The sequence below is a fragment of the Carcharodon carcharias genome, chromosome 1, assembly GCF_017639515.1.
Source record: "Carcharodon carcharias isolate sCarCar2 chromosome 1, sCarCar2.pri, whole genome shotgun sequence".
NCBI lineage: Eukaryota > Metazoa > Chordata > Chondrichthyes > Lamniformes > Lamnidae > Carcharodon > Carcharodon carcharias.
Window position 1 is genome coordinate 2,227,230 of NC_054467.1, and position 23,686 is coordinate 2,250,915.

General features: G+C 43.8%; 1 protein-coding gene across 6 annotated transcripts in view; it reads right to left on the reverse strand.

The window, feature by feature from the left end:
- The window catches only part of LOC121284387 (B-cell scaffold protein with ankyrin repeats-like), a 252,263-nt gene that overhangs the window by 185,879 nt on the left and 42,698 nt on the right, over positions 1-23,686 (reverse strand). For all 6 annotated transcript variants that reach the window (XM_041199838.1, XM_041199859.1, XM_041199831.1 and 3 more), the window contains 2 exons: positions 13,493-13,635; positions 8,528-8,654 (listed from right to left, as the gene is read on the reverse strand). In XM_041199838.1, the coding sequence (XP_041055772.1) occupies positions 8,528-8,654; positions 13,493-13,635 (270 nt within the window). The remainder of the gene's footprint in view (positions 1-8,527; positions 8,655-13,492; positions 13,636-23,686) is intronic.

Below are 23,686 nucleotides of genomic sequence, written 5' to 3' on the forward strand. Positions count from 1 at the left end.
CTCACAGACACTTCCTCCTATCTCTCCCTGGACCATGACCCCACCACTGAACATCAAGCCATTGTTTCCAGGACATTCACTCTCCTCATCTCCTCTGGAGATCTTCCTCACACAGCTTCCAACCTGATAGTTGCCCAACCTCGGACGGCCCGCTTCTACCTCCTACCCAAAATCCACAAACAGAACTGTCCCAGTAAACCAATCGTGTCAGCCTGTTCCTGCCCGATGGAACTCATTTCTCGTTATCTTGATTCCCTTCTCTCTCCCCTTGTCCAGTCCCTTCCCACCTACATCCGTGATTCCTCTGACACCTTACGTCACATCAACAATTTCCAATTCCCTGGCCCCAACCGCTTCCTCTTCACCATGGACGTCCAATCCCTCTACACCTCCATCCCCCACCAGGATGGTCTGAGGGCCCTTAACTTCTTCCTTGAACAGAGGCCCGAACAATCCCCATCCACCACTATTCTCCTCCGTCTGGCTGAACTTGTTCTCACACTGAACAATTTCTCCTTTAACTCCTCTCACTTCCTCCAAATAAAAGGTGTGGCTATGGGTACCCGCATGGGCCCCAGTTATGCCTGTCTCTTTATGGGGAATGTGGAACATTCCTTGTTCCAGTCCTACTCCAGCCCCCTTCCACAACTCTTTCTCCGGTACATCGATAATTACTTCAGTGCTGCTTCATGCTCTCGTCGGGACTTGGAAAAATTCATTAATTTTGCTTCCAATCTCCACCCCTCCATCATTTTCACGTGGTCCATCTCTGACACTTCCCTTCCCTTCCTTGACCTCTCTGTCTCAATTTCTGGTGATAGACTGTCCACCAATATTCATTACAAGCCTACCGACTCCCACAGCTACCTCGACTACAGCTCCTCACACCCCGCTTCCTGTAAGGACTCCCATTCTCTCAGTTCCTTTGCCTCCGTCGCATTTGTTCTGATGATGCTACCTTCAAAAACAGTTCCTCTGACATGTCCTCCTTCTTCCTTAACCGAGGTTTTCCACCCACGGTCGTTGACAGGGTCCTCAACCGTGTCCAGCCCATCTCCCGTGCATCCGCCCTCACGCCTTCTCCTCCCTCCCAAAAACATGATAGGGTCCCCCTTGTCCTCACTTATCACCCCACCAGCCTCCGCATTCAAAGGATCATCCTCCGCCATTTCCGCCAAGTCAAGCATGATGCCACCACCAAACACATCTTCCCTTCACCCCCCCGGCGGCATTCCATAGGGATCGTTCCCTCCGGGATACCCTGGTCCACCATCACCCCTACTCCTCAACCCCGTCCTATGGCACCTCCCCATGCCCACGTAAAAGATGTAACACCTGCCCCTTCACTTCCTCTCTCCTCACTGTCCAAGGGCCCAAACACTCCTTTCAAGTGAAGCAGCATTTCACTTGCATTTCCCCCAACTTAGTCTACTGCATTCGTTGCTCCCAATGTGGTCTCCTCTACATTGGAGGGACCAAACGTAAACTGGGCGATCGCTTTGCAGAACACCTGCGGTCTGTCCGCAAGAAAGACCCAAACCTCCCTGTCGCTTGCCATTTTAACACTCCACCCTGCTCTCTTGCCTACATGTCTGTCCTTGGCTTGCTGCATTGTTCCAGTGAAGCTCAACCCAAACTGGAGGAACAGCAACTCATCTTCCGACTAGGCACTTTACAGCCTTCCGGACTGAATATTGAATTCAACAACTTTAGATCTTGAACTCCCTCCTCCATCCCCACCCCCTTTCCGTTTCTTCCCCCTTCCTTTTGTTTTTTCCAGTAATTTATATAGATTTTTCTTTTCCCACCTATTTCCCTTATTTTAAAATCTTGTATGCCCTGCTACTCTTTCCACCCCACCCCCCACTACAGCTGTACCATGAGTGCCCTGCCATCCATTCTTAATTAGCACATTCCTTTAGATAATATCACCACCTTCAATACCTCTTTGTTCTTTTGTCTGTGACATCTTTTGATTATCTGCTCCTATCACTGCTTACTTGTCCCTACAACCACACCCCTGCCACTTCTCCCCCCCACCCCCCACCCCACACACACACACACACCTTAAACCAGCTCATAATTCACCCCTTTCCTAATATTCAATCAGTTCTGTTGAAGGGTCATGAGGACTTGAAACGTCAACTCTTTTCTTCTCCACCAATGCTGCCAGACCTGCTGAGTTTTTCCAGGTAATTCTGTTTTTGTTTTGGTTTATTTTTGTTGTTCTTTTTAAGGACTTGGTGGCCTGGGCCCTCAGCCTCCTGTGGCCAAAGCCTGGTCAGGTCTGGGTGAGTGAAAGTCTCCACTCTCTGCTCAATACACAAAATCTGAAAATTATTTGCACAATGAGAGCTTAGAATACAGAGTAAAGCTCTATGTATCTCCCGCTGTGTGGGAGCACAGAGCTGTAGGAACGGACACAACTAATTTTGTATCGACAAAGGCAACCTCTGCCTGATTCAACAAAAAAAAACCCTCAGTGAGGGCAGTTAATCACATTCAAAGTTTCTCCCATTCCGCAAACAGCAATGATTATTCCAAGTGAGAACAATCAGGAAACCAAAGTTATCTACAAAAAAACTGCGGATGCTGGAAATCCTAAACAAAAACAGAATTACCTGGAAAAACTCAGCAGGTCTGGCAGCATCGGCGGAGAAGAAAAGAGTTGACGTTTCGAGTCCTCATGACCCTTCGACAGTTCTGTCGAAGGGTCATGAGGACTCGAAACGTCAACTCTTTTCTTCTCCGCCGATGCTGCCAGACCTGCTGAGTTTTTCCAACCAAAGTTATCTGTTAGGCATGTCAAACCCAGTGAAAAAAACAACCCCAAACCAAAGTCAGAGTACAGACTGCAGAATGTTTCGTGACTGTGCTGAGAATTAAACAGCTTTCTTGCACCTGTCACCTGACACTGTCCGAAAACATTAGTGTGATATCCTGTTTCCATTTGATGTAGCTTAGACAGATCTAGCCAGTTACTATGTCTGGGCAGCACTGTGACAAGCAAGTTTAAAGTGTGATTAGCTTAACTTCATATCCTTGATAACAACAACAAAACCAATTTCTATTTCTATAGCACCCCAAGATGCTGCACAGGAGCGATTATCAATCAAAATTTGACGCTCAGGCACATAAGGAGATATTAGGTCCAATGACCAAAGCTTGGTCAAAAAGAGGTCGATTTCAAGCAGTGTCTTAAAAGGAGAAATGCGAGGTCAGATTTCTTGGTGACAATATTAGGTTTAGGACCCTTGGTTTTGGAGTTCTCTACGGCATCCAAAACAGAACCTGATTCTGTCCCATTTTCTTTCCAACATGACCTCCCCCTCCTCCAACTCTGCAACCCTCAAATCTCTGCATTCTTCCAGTTCTGTCCTCTTACGTATCCCCAATTTTAATTGCTCTACTATTGGCGGCCATGTCCTGTCCGGGCCCCAAGCTCTGGAATTCCCTCCCTAAACCTCATTTAAGATGCCCCTTTAAACCTACCTCTTTGACCGGTCTTTTCATCACCTTCCCAAATATCTCCTTATGTGGCTTCTGTGAAGCATTGGGGCATTTTATTACATTAAAGGTGCTACATAAGTGCTGATTGTTGTTGGTGTGATTCCACTGAAGACTTTTGAAATGCCCCAAAACTTTAGAAAAGGGAAGGCAATTAATCTTAGAGGATCAATTCTCATTTCTGGCTACCAGAATTTGTTTTTTTTACTGCTCTGGGTGTGTGATTGTGTTGGTGCTGCACTGTCATAGGTGCCATCTTTCAGATTAGATGTTAAACTGAAGCCTGGTCTGCCCTCTGAGGTGACCATTAAAGATCCGATAGCACTCTTTTGGAGAAGAGCAGAGGAGCTCTCCCTGGTGTCCTGGGGCCAATGATTACCCTCTATCACTGAATAAAACACAGATTATCTGGCCATTATCACATTGTTGTTTGTGGGATCTTGATATGTGCAAATTGGCTGCCATGTTTTCGAAATTACAACAATGACTACACTTCGAAAGCACTTCATTGGCTACAAAGCTCCTTGGGATGTCCTGAGGGTGTGAAAGTCTTTCAGACATCTCTGTCCGGGCGTAGTTTGGGAAAGGGGTCACTTGTGTTTTGGGTGAACTTGGATCTTGCTGTGCTTCACTGGCAGTGGTTGCGCAATCGAGATATCAGCTCCGACTTCCACGGAACCTGTTTGGCTTCCCCATCGCTCAGTGTGGAACAGGCACTGAAGCTAAAACACCCAGAATGTCAGCCATTCACAGCACAGATTCTCCCTCTCTCTCTCGTCAAAACCAAACATCTAAAGTTCAAAAGTAGAACTAGAGCACAGAGCGTGAAAAGAAAGAGAATTAAGTGAAACAGTCATATTGGATTCTAACTGTTTATTTCATCAGCTTATCATTAATATTAAGCAATAAAACACATCCTGAGACTTCAGTAGCTTGGTTATTTTAATATTGGTGTTTGCGTCAGTGTCTCAGTGGGATCTTTTCTGGGCCCAATCTAATTTCAAATGCTGAATGGCCATGAAGGAAAAACAACTGCACATGACACTGTGATTGACTTCACCCAGTAAAGAATTAAATTAAAGTTAATACCGAAACACAGCTGGAACCTGTGGAACAATTTAATTCCACCCAGGTCATTTTGAGGTCAACATGTTCAGTCCAAGCAGCGCTGTCAAAGGGTTCTGAACATTAAACAATTTGTTCCTTCACCTGTGGGTTATCAGTTTGAATCCTGACAAAGTCTCCTGTTTGATGGTGATTGGAGAACCAGCTGATGTGTGTGTTTTTAAATTCATTCATGGGATGGTAGTCCAGCATTTATTGTCCACCCCTGATTGCCCTTGAGAAGGTGGTGGTGAGTTGCCTTCTTGAACCGCTGCAGTCCATGTGGTGTAGGTACACCCACAGTGCTGTTAGGGAGGGAGTTCCAGGATTTTGACCCAGTGACAGTGAAGGAACAGCGATATATTTCCAAGTCAGGATGGTGAGTGGCTAGGAGGAGATCTTCCAGGTGGTGGTGTTCCCATCTATCTGCTGCTCTTGTCCTTCTAGGTGGTAGTGGTACCGCATTTGGAAGGTGTAGCCTAAGGAGCCTTGGTGAGTTCCTGCAGTGCATCTTGTAGATGGTACGCACTGCTATCACTGCATTGGTGGTGGAGGGAGTAAATGTTTGTGGATGGGGTGCCAATCAAGCGGGCTGGTTTTTCCTGGATGATGTCAAACTTCTTGAATGTTGTGGGAGCTGCACTCATCCAGGCAAGTGGGGAGCATTCCATCACACTCCTGACTTGTGCCTTGTACATGGAGGACGGGCTTTGGGGAGTCAGGAGGTGAGTTACTTGTTGCATGATTCCTGGCCTCTGATCTGCTCTTGTAGCCACAGTATTTATATGGCTAATCCAGTTCAGTTTCTGGTCAATGGTAACCCCCAGGATGTTGATAGTGGGGGATTCAGTGATGGTAATGCCATTGAACATCAAGGAGCAATGGTTAGATTCTCTTCTATTGGAGATGTTCTTTGCCTGGCACTTGTGTGGCATGAATGGAGGATTTGCACAGCGAGGACAAGGCTTAATGTAGTATGATATAAAAACAACATGCAGGAAATACTCAGCAGGGTCAGGCAGCATCTGTTGAGAGAAACAGTTATGTTTCAGGTCAAGTGACCTTTCATCAGAACTGATGAATGAACTGTTTTTTCCAGCATTTTTTGTTTTTATTTCAGATTTCCAACGAGATTCTCCCAACGAGAGAATCTAACCATCGCCCCTTGATGTTCAGTGGCATTACCATCACTGAAACCCCCATTATCAACATCCTGGGGGTTACCATTGACCAGAAACTGAACTGGAATAGCCATATAAATACTGTGGCAACAAGAGCAGGTCAGAGGCTAGGAATCCTAGGACCAGTAACTCACCTCCTGACTCCCCAAAGCCTGTCCACCATGTACAAGGCACAAGCCAGGAGTGTGATGGAATACTCCCCACTTGCCTGGATGAGTGCAGCTCCCACAACATTCAACAAGTTTGACACCATCTGGGACAAAGCAGCCCGCATTTGGCACCACATTCACAAACATTCACTCCCTCCACCACTGATGCACAGTAGCAGCAGTGTGTACCATCTACAATATGAACTGCAGGAACTCACCAAGGCTCCATCAACAGCACCTTCCAAACCTGTGACCACTACCATCTAGAAGGACAAGGGCAGCAGATAGATGGGAACACCACCACCTGGAAGTTCCCCTCCAAGCTACTCACCATCCTGACTTGGAAATATATCACCATTCCTTCACTGTCGCTGGGTCAAAATCCTGGAACTCCCTCCCTAACTGCGTTGTGAGTGACCCTACACCACATGGACTGCAGCAGTTCAAGAAGGCAGCTCACCACTACCTTCTCAAGGGCAATTAGGGGTGGACAATAAATGCTGTCCCAGCCAGTGAAGCCCACATCCCGTGAATCAATGAAAAAAATCTACAGGTATTTTGCTTTTGCTATATTTTGATGTATTCAGTTGGCAATGGAGCAACAAGCCAGGAATGGACAGAAACTCGTCCTCCTTCCAAACTCCCATTTTGTAGCAGCAGTACTATATCTGATCAGAAAATCTGATAAAACTGATGCATAAAATGCTCAGACTCTACTGCATTGTGTCAAGCATGTATATTGGCCAATGGGTATTTGCTGCCTACAATGATTGCCATGGCAATTAATCTGCCAAGACCACCCTAAATTATGCAAATGGTGGACTATAAACAGCAAGAATATATAGACAACCTAATTGTACTTACAAGGTAGCCAGAGTGTTACAATAAACAGATGCATTGTCACATGTAAAACCCATGATAATCTTCTGTTCCCCATTGAGATAATTGTATATCATGATAATATAATTGTACATCATGGTAATCATTGTAATGATGAGGTGTCAACAGAAATGTGGATTAAGATGACTGGAAAAGAGGGAATTGTGAAACAACAATTCCACTCAGACAGGCTGGCTGGTGTGCAACATGGACCAAGATGTTCAATGAGACAGTAAGAGATGCGGTTCAAAGATTGGAATTCACATTGCCAACTCTCCAGCACTGACTGCCCTGGAGTCTCCAGGAGTGAAAAACTTGTATTTCTCTAGTGCCTTCCAACAACCTCAGGAAGCTTTATAAGTGCTCTATGGCAAAAGAAATACTTTTGAGGTGTAGTCACTGTTGTAATGTAGGAAATGCAGCAGCCAATTTGTGCATAGCAAGATCCCACAAACTGCAACGTGATAATGACCAGATCATCTGCTTTCAGTGATGCTGATTGAGGGATAAATATTGGCCAGGACACTGAGGGTTTGAAATAGTGCCAAGGGATCTTTTACACCTCCTTAGGGGCACACAGGCCTTCGGTTTAATGTCCCATTTAGAGGTGGCCCCTCTGATAGTGCTGCGTTCTTTCAGTGCTGACCCTCAGACAGTGCATTGCGCCTTCAGTACTGACCCTTGGACAGTGCAGCGCTCCGTCAGTAGTGACCCTCCAACAGTGCGACACTCCCTCAGACTATTCATGTGGCGGGGATGGTGTTGTGGTGCATGAGAGGTGCCTTTGTTGCAGGTCTGGCCGTTTCCATCAGGTGCCCCTCTGTTGGCCATGTACTGCGCATAAAGCAGAGCAGCCCCAAAACCACACCCCCGCAGCCCCACCAGGGTGAGATGCGGCCTTTAACTGGACTCTCAAGTGGCTTAATTAGCCAGCTGGAGTTAGCTGTGTCATCAACTTTCCTGCTGCTGGTTAAATGCCATGGTGGCAGGAAGACATCAGGCTCCCCTGTGAAAGTCTCCCCATCACAGAGACTAAGATGATTGTCCAGTACTGGCCTTGGCTTTATCCTGCTCCCCTTTCATAAACAGGGATGTCACAGTTACAATTCAGTTTTCTAAAATTATTCCTGGGTGAATTGCTATCAAAATGGGGTTTCCATTAGAGTTTATCTTTGGTCCCGTACGCATCCCCTACATATGAAACTAACTCATGGTGTTGCCTCTCTGTTGATGCCAGTCTTCCAATAAAACATTCCTGTGTCTTTAGTCCTTGATATAAACACAATATTCAACAGGAACAATGGTTAAACCTGTTGAGGCCCCTCCACCCTTTCCAGCCACACACACTTTCTAAGAGGGATCATTAGTTAGTGGGCCCGAGGGTGAACATTGTACAAACACATCTGGGTTCATGGGTTTTCCCATCAACCTGCTCTCCCCACATAAAGAATCAGTCCCAACAACCTGGTCCCCTAAAAACCATCCCCACCACCCATTATTCCATATCCCTCCTACATCCGTGTGCCCTCCCCACAACAGTCACCAATCTGGCTGAGCTGAACAAACTCTCCACAGGCAGAGATTGGGACCTTCTTGCTCAGAATGGATCAAAGCTGAATATTAATACATTGTTTCACAGAAATTGCATCAGGTGTCAGGTGTATCATTGGTCATTCCAGAGTACAAAGCTTGCATCTATAAACTTACTGTTGTGCTCTGTTCTGTCATTAGGTCCAAGGTTTTGGAAAGCACCAAATCCACTGGGAGGTAGCGAGTTTCTGAGAGATTGAGTGAGGAGCTGATCCAGTTGATCTTTGGAGTGGAGTTGGAATGCCTAGAGAAACAAACAAATGCATAGCTCAAACAATGTGAAAATGACATAGGGTAAGGATTTAAAATTCTTTTCCCAGCAAGTTTCCACAGGATCCAGTGCAGTACCTGCCCGATTACCAACAATCCAATCCAGCCACAAAATCAACACATTATGGAGATTCTTTATGGAAATAATGGAGGAGGTCATTCAGTCCCTCAAGTTGGTTCCACCATTTATTTTGATCTCTGCTACTCTGCATCTTAACTCTGTCCACAACCTTAACACTCTTCCATCCATAATTAGTTATTGTCCATGAGGGGCCATACCCAACAAACATCTATGCATTTCAAATATTGAAGCTCCACTTGATCCCAGCCTCAATAAATTTCTGGGAGGAGGGGTTCTAAATTTCCACTCCCCTTTGTGTGAAGAAGTGCTTCCTGACATCACCCCGAACAGCTTGCCTCTAATTTTAAGGTTCTGTCTCCTTGCTCAAGACTCCCTCCAACAAGAGGAAATAGTTTCTCGCTATCTACCCTATCAAATCCTCTAATCATCTTCAACACCATCAATTAGATCATCGCAACCTCTATACTCAGTGCAATGGGTAAAATTCCGCAATCAGTGTCAATAACAAGGAGCAGCTATCCCCCAAAATGCAGGCCAGACGTATTGCAGTCTGAAAGGCAGCAGCTTTTTAACTATTCATTTTAATGGGCAGTAAACATGAGCTGGTGCTCCATGATTTCCCAGCTGTCAGGCCCATGAGTACCAATCCTTGAGTACCAACAATCCAATCCAGCCACAAAATCAACACATTATGGAGATTCTTTATGGAAATAATGGAGGAGGTCATTCAGTCCCTCAAGTTGGTTCCACCATTTATTTTGATAGGGTAGATAGCGAGAAACTATTTCCTCTTGTTGGAGGGAGTCTTGAGCAAGGAGACAGAACCTTAAAATTAGAGGCAAGCTGTTCGGGGTGATGTCAGGAAGCACTTCTTCACACAAAGGGGAGTGGAAATTTAGAACCCCTCCTCCCAGAAATTTATTGAGGCTGGGATCAAGTGGAGCTTCAATATTTGAAATGCATAGATGTTGAGACGACCCAATGGTTCAATCTGCCCTATCGGCTATGGCTCAACAGATAATTCTCTTACCTCTGAGTCTGAATATTGTGGGTTCCAGTCCCACTCCATAGACTTGAGCTCAAAATTCTACGCTGATGCTCCAGTGCAGTACTGAGGGAGTGTTGCACTGTCAGAGGTGTCATCCTTTGGATAAGACATTAAACCAGGGCTTGGTGTGCCCTCTTAGGTGGATGTAAAAGATCTCTTGGCCACTATTTCATTGATATTTTTGCTATTTGTGGGATCTTGCGGTGTGCAAATTTGACTGTTTTGTTTCCCTACATTGTGGCAATGACAACACTTTGAAAAACTCCATTGCTTAGAGTGCATGGAATTGTTCTAATTCCTGATTAAGTTAGTCAAATTAGTCCAGTTAGCCATTCACATAAACAGCCTTGTTTAGTAACCTTCTAATTTACTCAATCTCCATACGCAAGGTGAAGTGGCCCAAGTGCTTTATGAATAAAGTTTATCATCGGGCATATTAATTATTTTCTTGAGTAACTTAATCTGAGAAAATCAATCCTTACTGTTGTTGAAAGCTGTAGTCAAAAAAAATACATTCATGTTTAATTCATTGTTCACGATCATTTTCTACTTCAGATTGTATTATTGCAGAATTGTCTCCTTTCAAGATCCAAGAAAATTGTGCAGAATATAAAAATAATAACATTAGATTTAAGATGAACTAATTCAGTTTGCCGAAATTAATATGGAATCTCATGTTTGTAAAGATATTGATGGGTTAATTTTCACTTGCAGAGATTTTCAGAGATTTTACTAAATGATATTTTCCACTTTCTCCTAGCTCCTTATTTTCCACTTTTTGAAAAAATTAACTTAATGAAAATGAGTTCTGATGAAAAATCAGACAGAAATTATTAAGAACAAAAAGACATCTTCCAAATGTCTCACTGCAACTTCACATCGGCTTCAATTACTTTTAAAAATGCAGTCACAACTATCATTATATTTTGATGAGACAATAGCTTGAAACCCCATCTGCCTGCTCAAGTGCACATAAAAAGATCCCACAGTACTATTTTGAAAAAGAGCAGGCAGGTTTCCACCACCCCATCCCCGACCACAAAATGTCTTGTAGCCAATATTTCTCCCTCAATCACATCACAGAAAAAAAATTTTTGGTCGTGATCTCATCCTGTTTGTGGGATCTTGCTGTGTACATTAGAAAAGCGGCTATACGTCAAAGGTATTTCACTGGATGGAAAGCACTTTGAGGCTTTGAAAGAGAATTGGATAAGTACTTGAAAATGAAATCTTTAAGGCTGTGTCGAAAGAGCAGGGTGGGGCGGGACTAACTGGATAGCTCTTTCAAAGAGCCGGCACAGGCATCGTAGGCCGAATGGCCTCTTTCTTTGCTGTGTGATGCTATGAATTCACATCTGATGGCTCGACTTGTCTCTCAGCTGCATTTCTTGCTGCAATGGACAGAAGGCATTCTGTTTTTGCAGCCAGACTAACTGTTTCGTCTGTCTCCCCAAAATGCAAAGCACATTACCAATGGAAATAGCAACCAAAGATGGGATGAAACAAATGGAAAGCTGCTAAAGAAACCATTTAAAAATAGTTACTGTTTGATTAGCGATCTTCAATAGTTTTATTTAGGTGTTCAGTCAAACATTCATTTGTTTAAGATACATCAACACTTCTATCCTGTCCCAAAACTAATGTGCATTTCACTTTGCCTGTTGATGCTGCACTGATTGCCCAGATGGGATCAGAATAATAATATTCAGTGGGGTTATTTAGGGTTTGTGCTGTATATGATACAGTAGCTCTGAATGGTTCTGTTTAGAATTGCACCTTAATCAAACTGACTAGAGTGGATCTTAAAGATCATGGACCTATCAAAGAAAAAACTGGAATCAATTACTGATAACCTAGTGACACTCACTCTTCAGCAAGTTTTCTATAGATTTATTCTGTCAGCCGTACCCTATATGCATACAGACAATACCATACCAACAGAACAACACTGGGAACAAAATGACCCATTGTTCCTTTCTAAACTGCATTTTATGTTTGTATAGACTTCCATAAAATCTTCACTTTCATATCAATTTTATCTCCCAGTGTTGGCACAATTTTCTGTGTTGTCATGATAGGATTATATGACACAGAACGCCAATTGGCCCATCAAGCCTGTACTGACTATTTAAAAAAAAGACTTGCATTTATATAAGACCTTCCATGACCTCAGGACACCCCAAAGTACTTTATGTGCAATGAAGTACTTTCTGAAATAAAAACAGAAAATGCTGGAAATACTCAGCAGGTCAAATCTGTGGAGAGAGAAACAGAATTAACGTTTCAGGATGATAACCGTTCTGCTGAATGTCTTGATTTCATTTCAGATTTCCAGTACTGGCAGTATTTTGCTTTTGTGTTGAAGTATATTTTTTGAAGTGTAGTCACTGTTGTAGGAAACACAGCAATCAATTTGTGCACTGCAAGCTCCCACAAGCAGCAATAGCACAATGACCAGAAAATCTGTTTTTGTGATGTTGATTGAAAGACAGATATTGCCCAGAGCACCGTGTATAACTCCACTGCTCTTCTTTGAGATAGTGTCATCGGATCTTTGATGTCCACCTCAGAGGGGGCCTCAATTTATCATCCCATCCAAAAGACAGCACTTCTGACAGTGCCGCACTCCCTCAGTATCGACTCAATGGTAGGAGTGCTACCCACTGAGCTGCTGTTGACATGACATCTATCCAATTAGTCCCACTCCCTCGCTCCTTCCCCATAGCCCTGCAATTTTTTCCTTTTCAACTATTTATCCAGTGCCCTTTTGGAAATTATTGAACCTGCTTCTATCTTTCACGGTGCATTCCAGATCACCACTCGCTGCCTAAAAAGAAATTCTCCCCTCTGTGTTTTTTGGCAATTAACTTAAATCGGTAACTTCTGGTTCCCAAGCCACCTGACAATAGAAACAGTTTCTCCTTATTTACTCTATCAAAACCCATCATAAATTTGAACACTTTTAGTAAATATAGACTTTTGGTGTCCTTGCCTTAGCTTAGAGGGGGTACAACAAAGGTTCAATTGATTGATGGCTGGGATGAAAGGGCTGTCCTATTACGAGAGTTTGAGTAGAACTGAGTTTAGAAGAATAAGCAGTGATCTCATTGAAATGTATAAAATTCTTAGATGCCATGACAGGGTGGATGCTGAGAGGCTGTTTCCCCTGGCAAGAGAGTCCAGAACACGGGGTCACAGTCTCAGGATAAGGGGGCAGCCATTTAGGGCTGAGATGAGGAGAAATGTCTTTACTCAGAGGGTTGTGAATCTTTGGAATTCTCTACCCCAGAGAGTTGTGGACGCTCAGTCATTGAGAATATTCAAGTCTGAGATCAATAGATTTTTGGGCACAAATGGAATCAGGGGATATGGGAATTCTGATGTTCTGATAAATTTCTCCTGAACCATCTCTGCTCTAACGAGGCCAATCACAGTTTCTCTTGTCTCTCCATCCCTGGAACCATTCTAGTAAATCTCCTCTGCGCCCTCTCCAAAGATTCAACATCCTTCCTGAAGTGTGGTGCCCAGCTGGGAATTTGCATCTGATCCCAGCAGCATTTCTCTCCCACTGTTTCTTTTCGTGAGGAATTCCATCGCTATGTTGAGCAAGTTAGTGCAGTCTGAGAGAAAAGTTCCATTTTCCCCCTTGAAACATCTTTGGGCTGGGCAGTATTTTCCATACCTGACAGATGAATTCTATTGGATCGGCTGTTCTAATTAACAATCGCTCAACTTCCTCCAGTGGACTGTAATAGATAACTTCAGCCTGGGCTATTCTCACTCCTCCACCATAAAGGTTCATTGTCACTGGGCCAGCAGGGAGATCTGTAAAACAAGAACAGACATAAACAGAAAGAATTACATTTCTATATCACCTTTCACAACCTCAGCACATTCCAAAATGCTTCACAGCCCATGATGTACTTTTGAGTGTTGTCACTGTGTAATGTAGGAAACATGGCAGCCAATTTGTACACAGCAAGATCCCATTAATAGCACTGTGGTAACGATCAGATCATCTTTAAAATAATGCCCTTGGACCTTTTATGTCCACATGAGGGAGCTGACAGGGCCTCATATTAACATCTAATCTGAAAGATGACACCTCCAACAGTGTAGCACCCTCTCCAAGGACTTGACTTCCTCCCTAAAGTATCGTGCCCAGAATTGAACGCAATCCTCCAGCTATGATCCTAACCAAGTCTACAACGAGAAAAGCCAGAAAAATATTTGTGTGTGAAATTTATTTTCTCATTATTCTTCATAGGATTCTTCATGGGGACTGCAGCAGTTCAAGAAGGCAGCTCACCACCACCTTCTCAAGGGTAATTAGGGATGGGCAAAATATGCTGCCTAGCCAGCGATGCCCACATCCTGTAAATGACTAAAAAAAAACTTAAACGGGTATTAGCCATGACTCTTTGGCTAATGCTCTCGGTCTCAGAAGGTTCTGGGTTCAGGTACACTCCAGGACTTCTGCATAAAAATCTAGATTGAACTCCAGTGTGCTGAAGGAGCGCTGCACGGTCAGGGGTGCTATCTTTTGGATGAGATGTTAATATAAGACCCTGTCTACTTTCTCAGGTAAAACTAGATGGATCATATGGCATCGACCTAGGCACCGGAAACAACGATGGCAAACCCAGCCCTGTCGACCCTTACTAACATCTGGGAGCTTAGTGCCAAAATTGGGAGAGTTGTTTCACAGGCCAGTCAAGCAACAGCCTGACAGTCATCCTCACAGAATCATACCTTACAGATAATGTCCCAGACACCATCACCGTCCCTGGATGTGTCCTGTTGCACCAGTAAGATAGACCCATCAAGAGGTGGTGACACAGTGGTATATACTCGGGAGGGAGTTGCCCTGGGAGTCCTCAACATTGACTTCAAGCCCCATGAAGTCTCATGGCATCAGGTCAAGCATGGGCTCCAGCTGATTACCATGTACCGCCCTCCCTCAGCTGATGGATCAGTACTCCATGTTGAACACCACTTGGAGGAACTACTGAGGGTGGCAAGGGAATGGAATGTACTCTTGGTGGGGGCCTTCAATGTCCATCACCAAGGGTGGCTAGGTAGCATCACTATTGATTGAGCTGGCTGAATCCTAAAGGACATAGCTACTAGACAGGGTCTGCGGGAGGTGGTGAGGGAACCAAGAAGGAAAAACATACTTGACCTCATCCTCACCATTCACCTGTTGCAGTTTCATCTGTCCATGACAGTATTGGTAGGAATGACCACTGCTGAGTCCTTGTGGAGACGAAGTCCCGTCTTCACATTATGGATACCCTCCATCGTGGTGAATGGCATTACCATTGTGTTAAATGGGGTAGATTTCAAACAGATCTAGCAACTCAAGACTGGGCATTCATGAGGCGTTGTGGGCCATCAGCAGCAACAGAATTGTACTCAACTGGGGAGGTGGTGGCATTGTGGTAATGTCACTGACTAGTAATCCAGAGACCTGAGGTAATGCTCTGGGGACCTGGGTTCAAATTCCACCACGGCAGATGGTGGAAATAAAAAACCTGGGATTAAAAGTCTGATGTTGACCATGAAACCATTGCCAATTGTTGTGAAAACCCATCCGGTTCATTCATGTGCTTTAGGGAGGGAAATCTGCTATCCCTACCTGGTCTGGCCTACATGTGACTCCAGATCCACAGCAATGTGGTTGACTCTTAAATGCCCTCTCAACAATGGCAAATAGGGATGGGCAATGAATACTGGCCTAGCCAGCGATGCCCACATCCCATGAACGAAAAAAGAAAACACAAACTGTAACCTCATGGTCCTCATATCCCCCATTCTACTGTTACCATCAAGCCGGGCATCAACTCTGGTTTAATGAAGAGTGTAGGAGGGCACACCAGGAGCAGCATCAGGCATACCTAAAAATGAGGTGTCAACCTGCTAAAGCTGCAACACAGAATTACTTGCTTGAAAACAATAGAAGCAGCGTGTGATAGAGAGAGCTAAGCAATCGCACAACGGATGGATCAGGTCTAAGCTCTGCAGTCCTGCCATATCCAGTCATGAATGGTGGTGGATAATTAAACAACTCGCTGAAGGAGGAGGCTCCACAAACATCCCCATCCTCAATGATAGGAGGGCCTAGCACATCGGTGCAATAGACAAGGCTGACGCCTTTGCAACCATCTTCAGCCAGAAGTGCAGGATGGTTGATTGATCTCAGCCTCCTCCTGATGCCATTTTGATTCACTTCACGTAATATGAAGAAACAGCTGAAGGCATTGGGTAGTGCCAAGTCTATTGCCAGGATCACTCCGCTCCTGGCCTCATTACAGCCTTCGTCCAAGCATAGACAAAATAACAGAACTCAAGAGGTGAGGTGAGAGTTGTCATATTACTGTAATGTTATAATAGCTTGGGTTTATTTACATGCACAAGACACTGGACACCAATTGTTCATAAAGAACTTGGTAAACACGTTGTGAGTTCATTCATTAAGATTAGACACATGAGAACAGTTATACATGGATATAAAGCTTGAAGACATTGGGGCATTGGGGCAGAGCAAAGCAAAAGTGAAACTAAGATCACATGACACATTTCCCTTCTAGTGATGTCATGCTGAAAGGCACAGTACAACAACAGTGACTGTCCTTGACATCGAGGCAGTATTTGATTAAGTGTGGCACCAAGGAGCCCTAGCAAAACGCAAGTCAACAGGAATCAGGGGGAAAATTCTCAATCGTACATACACAAAGGAATATGACTGTGGTTGTTGGAGGTCATTCATCTCAGTCCCAGAACATCGCTTCAGAAGTTCCTCAGGGTGGTGTCCTAGGCTCAACTATCTTCAGTTGCTTCATCAATGACCCTCCCTCCATCATAAGGTCAGAAGTGGGGATGTTCACTGATGATTGCACAATGTTGAGCACCATTCGTGACTCCTCAGATACTGAAGCAGTCCATGTCCAAATGCAGCAAGACCTGGACAATATCCAGACTTGGGCTAACAAGTGGCAAGTAATATTCTACCACACAAGTGGCGGCAATGACCACCTCCAAGTAGAGAAAATCTAACCATCACCCCTTTGACATTCAATGGTATTATGAATGCTGAATGCCCCACTATTAACAACCTGGGATTACCACTGACCAGAAACTGAATTGAACCAGCTAAGGAACAAAAAGAATGCAATTACACTGCTCGGTGTAGTCTACAGACCACCAACTAGTGAGAAGGACATAGAAGATCAAATATGCAGGAAAATTACAGAGAGATTGTGGCATTATAGGGCAGTTATAATGGGGGACTTTAATTACCTGAATGTGGACTGGGACAGTGGTAGTGTAAAGGGCGGAGAGGGGCAAAAGTTCCTACATTGTGTTGAGGAGAATTTTCTACAGCAGTATATGTCCAATCCAAAAAGGAAAGATGCACTGTTAGACCTGGTTCTTGGAAATGAGGCAGACCAAGTAGATCAAGTGTCAGTGGGGGAACATTTAGGAGACAGTGATCATTATATTGTACATTTTAGGATGATGATAGAAAAGAACGATAGGCAATCCTGAGTAAGAATAATTAACTGGACAAGAGCCGACTTCAATGGGGCAAGAATGGAATTGGGCCAGATAGACTGGAATTAAAGATTGGCAGGAAAAACTATACTGAGCAATGGGCTCCCTTCAAAAAAGAATTGGTTTGGGCACAGTAACGGTATATTCCATTAAAAGGGAAAGATAGGACAAACAAATCCAGAGCTCCCTGGATGAAAAAGGAGATAGAAATGAAGATAAAAGAGAAAAAGTGCACTTATGACAGGTGTCAGGTATAAAATACAATTGAGAACCAAGAGGAATACAGAAGGTTCAGAGGGGAGGTGAAAAAGCATATTAGAGAAGCGAAGAGGGATTATGAGAAAAGACTGGCAGCCAACATAAAGGGGAATCCCAAAGTCTTCTATAGGCATATAAGTAGTAATAGGGTGGTAAAAGGAGTGGGGCCAATTAGGGACCTAAAGGGAATTTACATATGGACAAAGGGGCCATGGCTGAGGTACTAAATGGATACTTTGCATCCGTCTTTACCAAGGTAGATGCTACCCAGGACATGGTGACAAACGAGGAAACCCTGTCACTAGAAGGGTTCAAAATTGACAAGGAGGAAGTGTTGAATAGACTGTTGGTTCTTAAAGTTGATAAGACACCGGGACCGGATGAGATGCATCCAAGGATATTGAAGGAAGAGAGATTAGAAATTGCAGGGGCACTGACCATAATTTTTCAGTCTTTCCTGGACTCAGGGGAGGTGCCAGAGGACTGGAGAATAGCAAACATTATGCCCTTGTTCAAAAAAGGTTGTAAGAATAAGCCCAGCAATTACAGACCAGTCAGTTTAACTTCTGTGGTGGGCAAGATTCTAGAAACAATTATTTGGGATAGAATTAGTAGTCACGTAGAAAAATATGGGTTGATGAGGAAGAGCCAGCATGGATTTCTAAAGCGGAAATCAAGTTTAACTAACTTCTGGAGATTTTTGAAGAGTTAACAGAAAAGGTCGATGAGGGTAAACGATTGGCTTTCAAAAGACATTTGACACAGTATCACACAACAGACTTGTGAGAAAAGTTATTGCTCATGGAATAAAAGGGACAGTAGCATCGTGGATGCAAAATTGGCTGAAAAATCGTAAGCAGGGAGTAATGGTCAATGGATATTTTTCGGGCTAGAGGAAGGTTTGTAGTGGAGTTCCCAGGGGCCGGTATTGGGACCCTTGCTTTTCCTGATATATATTAATGATCTAGATCTTGGTGTGCAGGGAACAATTTCAAAGTTTGCAGATAATACGAAGCTTGAGCCTGTTGTAAACTGTGAGGAGGGCAGTAGAACTTCAAAAGTACATAGACAAGTTGGTGGAGTGGGCAGATAGGTGGCAGATGAAGTGCAATATGGAGAAGTGTGAAGTGATGCATTTTGGTTGGAAGAACACGGACAGACAATATAAAATAAGAGGTGAAATTTTGAAGGGGGTGTAGGAGCAGAAAGTCCTGGGTGTATATGTGAATCGATCATTGAAGGTGGCAGGACCGGTGGGAGAGAGCAGTTAATAAAGCGTATAGCATCCTGGGCTTTATTAATAGGGGCATAGATTACAAGAGCAAGGAGGTTATGCTGATTTATACAAGACACTCATTAGACCTCAGCTGGAGTATTGTGTACAGTTCTGGGCACTGTATTATAGGAAGGATGTGAACACATTGGAGAGAGTACAGAAGAAGTTTACAAGATTGGTTCCAGGGATGAGAAACTTCAGTTATGAAGATAGATTGGAGAGGTTGGAACTGTTCTCATCAGAGAGAAGGCGGCTGAGAGGAGATTTGATAGAGATGTTCAAAATCATGAGGGGACTGGATAGGAAGAAGCTGTTCCTGCTCGTAAAAGGGCACGAGAACGAGAGGGCACAGATTTAAAGTGATCTGCAAAAGAAGCAAATGTGATGTGAAAAAAACTTTTTCACACAGCGCGTGGTTAGGGTCTGGAATGCACGGCCTGGAAGTGTGGTGGAGGCAGGTTCAATCGAGGTATTCAAGAAGACAATAGATGATTATTTGAATAGAAACAATGTGCAGGGGTACGGGGAAAAAGGTAGGGAAATGGGATTACGTCAGAATGCTTATTTGAAGAGTTGGCGCAGACACGATGGGCTAAATGGCCTCCTTCTGTACTGTTAAAATTCTGTGATCCTGTGATATAAATACTGTGGCTACAAAAGCAGGTCAGAGGCTAGGAATCCTGCAGCAAATCACTCACCTCCTGACTCCCCAAAGCCTGAGCACTATCTACAAGGCACAAGTCAAGAATGTGAAGGAATATTCTCAACTAGCTTGGATGAGTGCAGCTCCCACAACACTCAAGACGCTCGACACCATCTAGGACAAAGCAGCCTGCTTGATTGGCACCCCTTCCACAAACATTCACTCCCTATATTACTAATGCACAGTAGCAGCAGTACCATCTACAAGATGCACCGCAACAACTCATCAAACCTCCTTAAGCTGCATCTTCCAAACCCACGACCTCTACCATCTAGAAGGACAAGGGCAGTAGATACATGGGAAAACCACCACCTTGAAGTCTCCCTACCAAGTCACTCACCATCCTGACTTGGAAATATATCGCCGTTCCTTCACTGTCACTGAATCAAAATCCTGGAACTCCCTCCCTAACAGCACTGTGGGTGTACCTACACCACATGGACTGCAGCGGTTCAAGGCAGCAGCTCACCACCACCTTCTCAAAGGCAATTAGAGATGGGCAATAAATGCTGGCCCAGCCAGCGACGGCCACACCCACCTAAACGAATAAATAAAATAAATAAATAAATAATCTCATGGTACTATTTCGAAAAAGAGCTAGGGAGTTCTCCTGGTGTCCTGGCCAATATTTAAATTCCAGATTAAATATTGAATTTAAATTCCACCAGCTGCCATAGTGGGATTTGAACCCTTGTCCCCAAACCATTAGCCTGACATCTGGTTTACTAGTCCAGTGACATTACCACTGCACTCCCATCTCCCCCTGGTGAACGACCTCAATGGAGTCTGACAGTTTGGTGAGCTAAGAGAAATTTAAGTAACTTTCTATAAATCTAATATTGTTTGTATTTAACATTTAACTGCAAATACTGTTTAAATTCTAAGCCTCATCCAGGGCCCTAAGCAGGGAGATAGAAGCTGTCCACAGGCAGGAGCTGAAATAGTTGATTAAGGAAAATAGCTTGAACTGGTCTTGCTGTACCTAATCTCAGTCCCTTTGTTTAGTACATATAAATTCAGGCATTCTCAATGTGACTAGCATCGAGTGCAACCTCAGTGAGAGATTGGTGAGCTGAAGGAGTTCAGTGAGGAGGGGAGGGAGGTGCTCCTTTGCTTTTTCTACCTTTGTCACCCTATAGGAGCTGGTTCTTGCTCTGCTACAATGGAAGAAGCTAACTGTTCGGAGAGTTTCTGGTGAGTGGTCAAAGTCTATTCTGTTAGTAATGTTTAAAGTAGTACAGGAATGTGAGATAAGATTCATAAATACATTTAAGAAAACAACTGAATAAAATAAATAATTGACTAAAGCACATAATTATGTCAGGACAGGTGATGTGTCATGGTTGCAGCATGTAGGAGCTCCTCGGTACCAGTGTGATCCAGGGTAAACATGTCTGCAGTGAGTGTCTGCAGCCTGAGGAGCTTCAGCTCAGAGTCATTGAGCTGGATGCTGAGCTGCGGACACTGCAACACATCAGGGAGGGGGAAAGTCGCCAGCACGCATTCTATCTGGCGGTGGTCACACCACTTAGGCTAGGGTTTTCTGATTTGAAAGGTGGTCAGGGACAGAGGGGTATGACTACAGCTGAGGCAGGTAAGGGGACCCAGAGGGCAGGAATGCAGGACTGTGAGCCTCAGCAATTGTCCAACAGGTTTGAGGTTCTCTCAGCTTGTTTGGATGAGAGTGGGGGCTGCAGGGTGGATGAGCTGACTGACCACGGCACTGTGGTACAGGAAGCCATTCAAATGGGGGGAGCACAAAGGAATGCAGTGGTAGTAGAGGACAGTATAGTGAGGGGGATTGACACTGTTCTCTGTAGCAAAGAGCGTGTGTCCAGGCAGCTGTGTTGCCTGCCTGGTGCCAGGGCTCTGGACATCTGCTCAGGGCTGGAGAGGAACTTGCAGTGGGAGAGGGAGGATTCAGTGGTTGTGGTCCATATAGGTAACAACAACATAGGTAGGATAAGGAAGGAGGTTGCGAATAGTAGATATGAGGAGCTAGGCACCAAATTATGAAGCAGAACTCAAAAGGTAATAATTTCTGGATTTTTACCTGAACCACGTGCAAATTAGCATAGGGCCAAATAAGATTAGAGAAATGAATGTGTGGCTCAAAGACTGGTGTGGGAGAAGTGGGTTCTGGTTTGTGGGGCATTGGCACCATTGAGGAAAGTGGGATCTGTACCACTGGGACAGCCTATGCCTGAACTGTGCTGGGTCTGGAGTCCTCATGAGCTGCATAACAAGGAAGTAGAGGGGGATTTAAACCAAATAGTGGGGACCAAATTTGGGAAGATGTGGTAAACCAAAGAGTAGAGACAAGGCAAGAGAGCAAGGCACTAATATTGTAAATGATAAACAGACTGTGACAGGAAGCGACAAAGGGTAAGAGTGAATCAGCAGATAAGGCTAGGTGCTATAAAAATAATAAGAGGACAAAACCAAAAGTTCCGTATCTAAACGCACATCGCATTCAAAACAAAACAGATGAACTGATAGCGCAAATAGAAATAAATAAGTGCAATTGGATAGCCATGTCTCTGTAATGGCTACAGAATGACATAGATTGGGACCTGAATATTGAAGAGTACGTGACATTTAGGAAGTACAGGAAGTTAGGAAAAGGTGGAGGAGTGGCTCTGTTAATTAATGATGGTATTAGCACAATAGAGAGCAATGACCCAAGTTCAGGAAGCCAGGGTGTAGATGCAGTTTTGGTTGAGATGAGAAATGATAAAGGCACAAAGTCACTTGTGGAAGTGGTGTACAGGCCCCCTAATTGTAATTACACAGTAGGACAGAGTATAAAAGAAGAGATAATGGGTGCTTGTCAGAAACGTATGGCGATAATTATGGAGGATTTTAATCTACATATAGGCTGGAAAAAAGCATATGGGCAAAAGTATCATAGATGAGGAGTTCTTAGAATGTTTTTGGGATAGTTTCTTAGAACAGCATGTTCTGGAGCTAACCGGGGAGCAGGCTATACTAGACCTGGTATTGAGCAATGAGATAGGATTAATTGATGACCTCATAGTGAAGGCCCTAAGTAGCAGCAATAACAATACAATTGAATTTTACATTCATTTTGAGGGGCAGATGAGTGCATCCAAGACTAGTATTTTAAACATAAATAAGGGCAATTATGAGGGCATGAAAGCAGAGCCAGCTAAAGTAAACTGGCAAATGAAGTTAAGGGATAGGTCAATAAAGGTTCAATGGCAGACATTTAAAGGGATATTTCAGAATACACAGAATATATATATTCCAATGAGAAAGAAAAATTCCAAGGAGAGGGCCCACCATCTGTGGTTAATTAAAAAAGTTAAAAAGACATGATCAAACTTAAAGAAAAAAACATGTAATTGCGCAAAGACAAGTGGCAAGACAGAAGATTGGAAAGAATATAAAGAACAGTAAAGAATGACAAAAAGACTAATAAGGTGGGAAAAATTAGAGTATGAGAGAAAGCTAGCTAGTAATACAAAAATGGGTAGTAAGAGTTTCTATAGATGTTTCAATAAGAAAAAGGGTTAACAAAGTGAGCATTGGTCTGATAGACAAACTGTGTCTGGGGAATTGATAATGGAAAGTAGGGAGATGGCAAATGAATTAAACAGGCATTTTGCATCCGTCTTCACTATAAAGGAAACAAGTAACATCCCAGGAAATAGCTGTAAATTATGAAATGGAAAGGAGGGAGAAACTCGAGAACATTACAATCACCAGGGAAGTGGTACTTAGCAAATTGTTGGGGCTGCGGGCTGACAAATCCCCAGGCATGGATGGACCTCACCCTAAGGTCTTGAAAGAAGTGGCTAGTGAGATAGTTGATGTAATGGTTTTAATTTTCCAAAATTCCCTAGATTCGGGGAAGGTTCCAATAGGTTGGAAAATAGCAAATGTAACTCCTTTATTCAAAAAACAAGGGAGCCAAAAAGCAGGAAACTACTGGCCAGTTAGCTTAACATCTGTCAATACCTCAAAAAGATGAGGTTTCAAATCAGTCCCCAAGTACCTTTTTCCTTTATCTGCATCTTAAAGTTATTAACTAAAACACAGGTATAAAGTTTATCACTTTTATC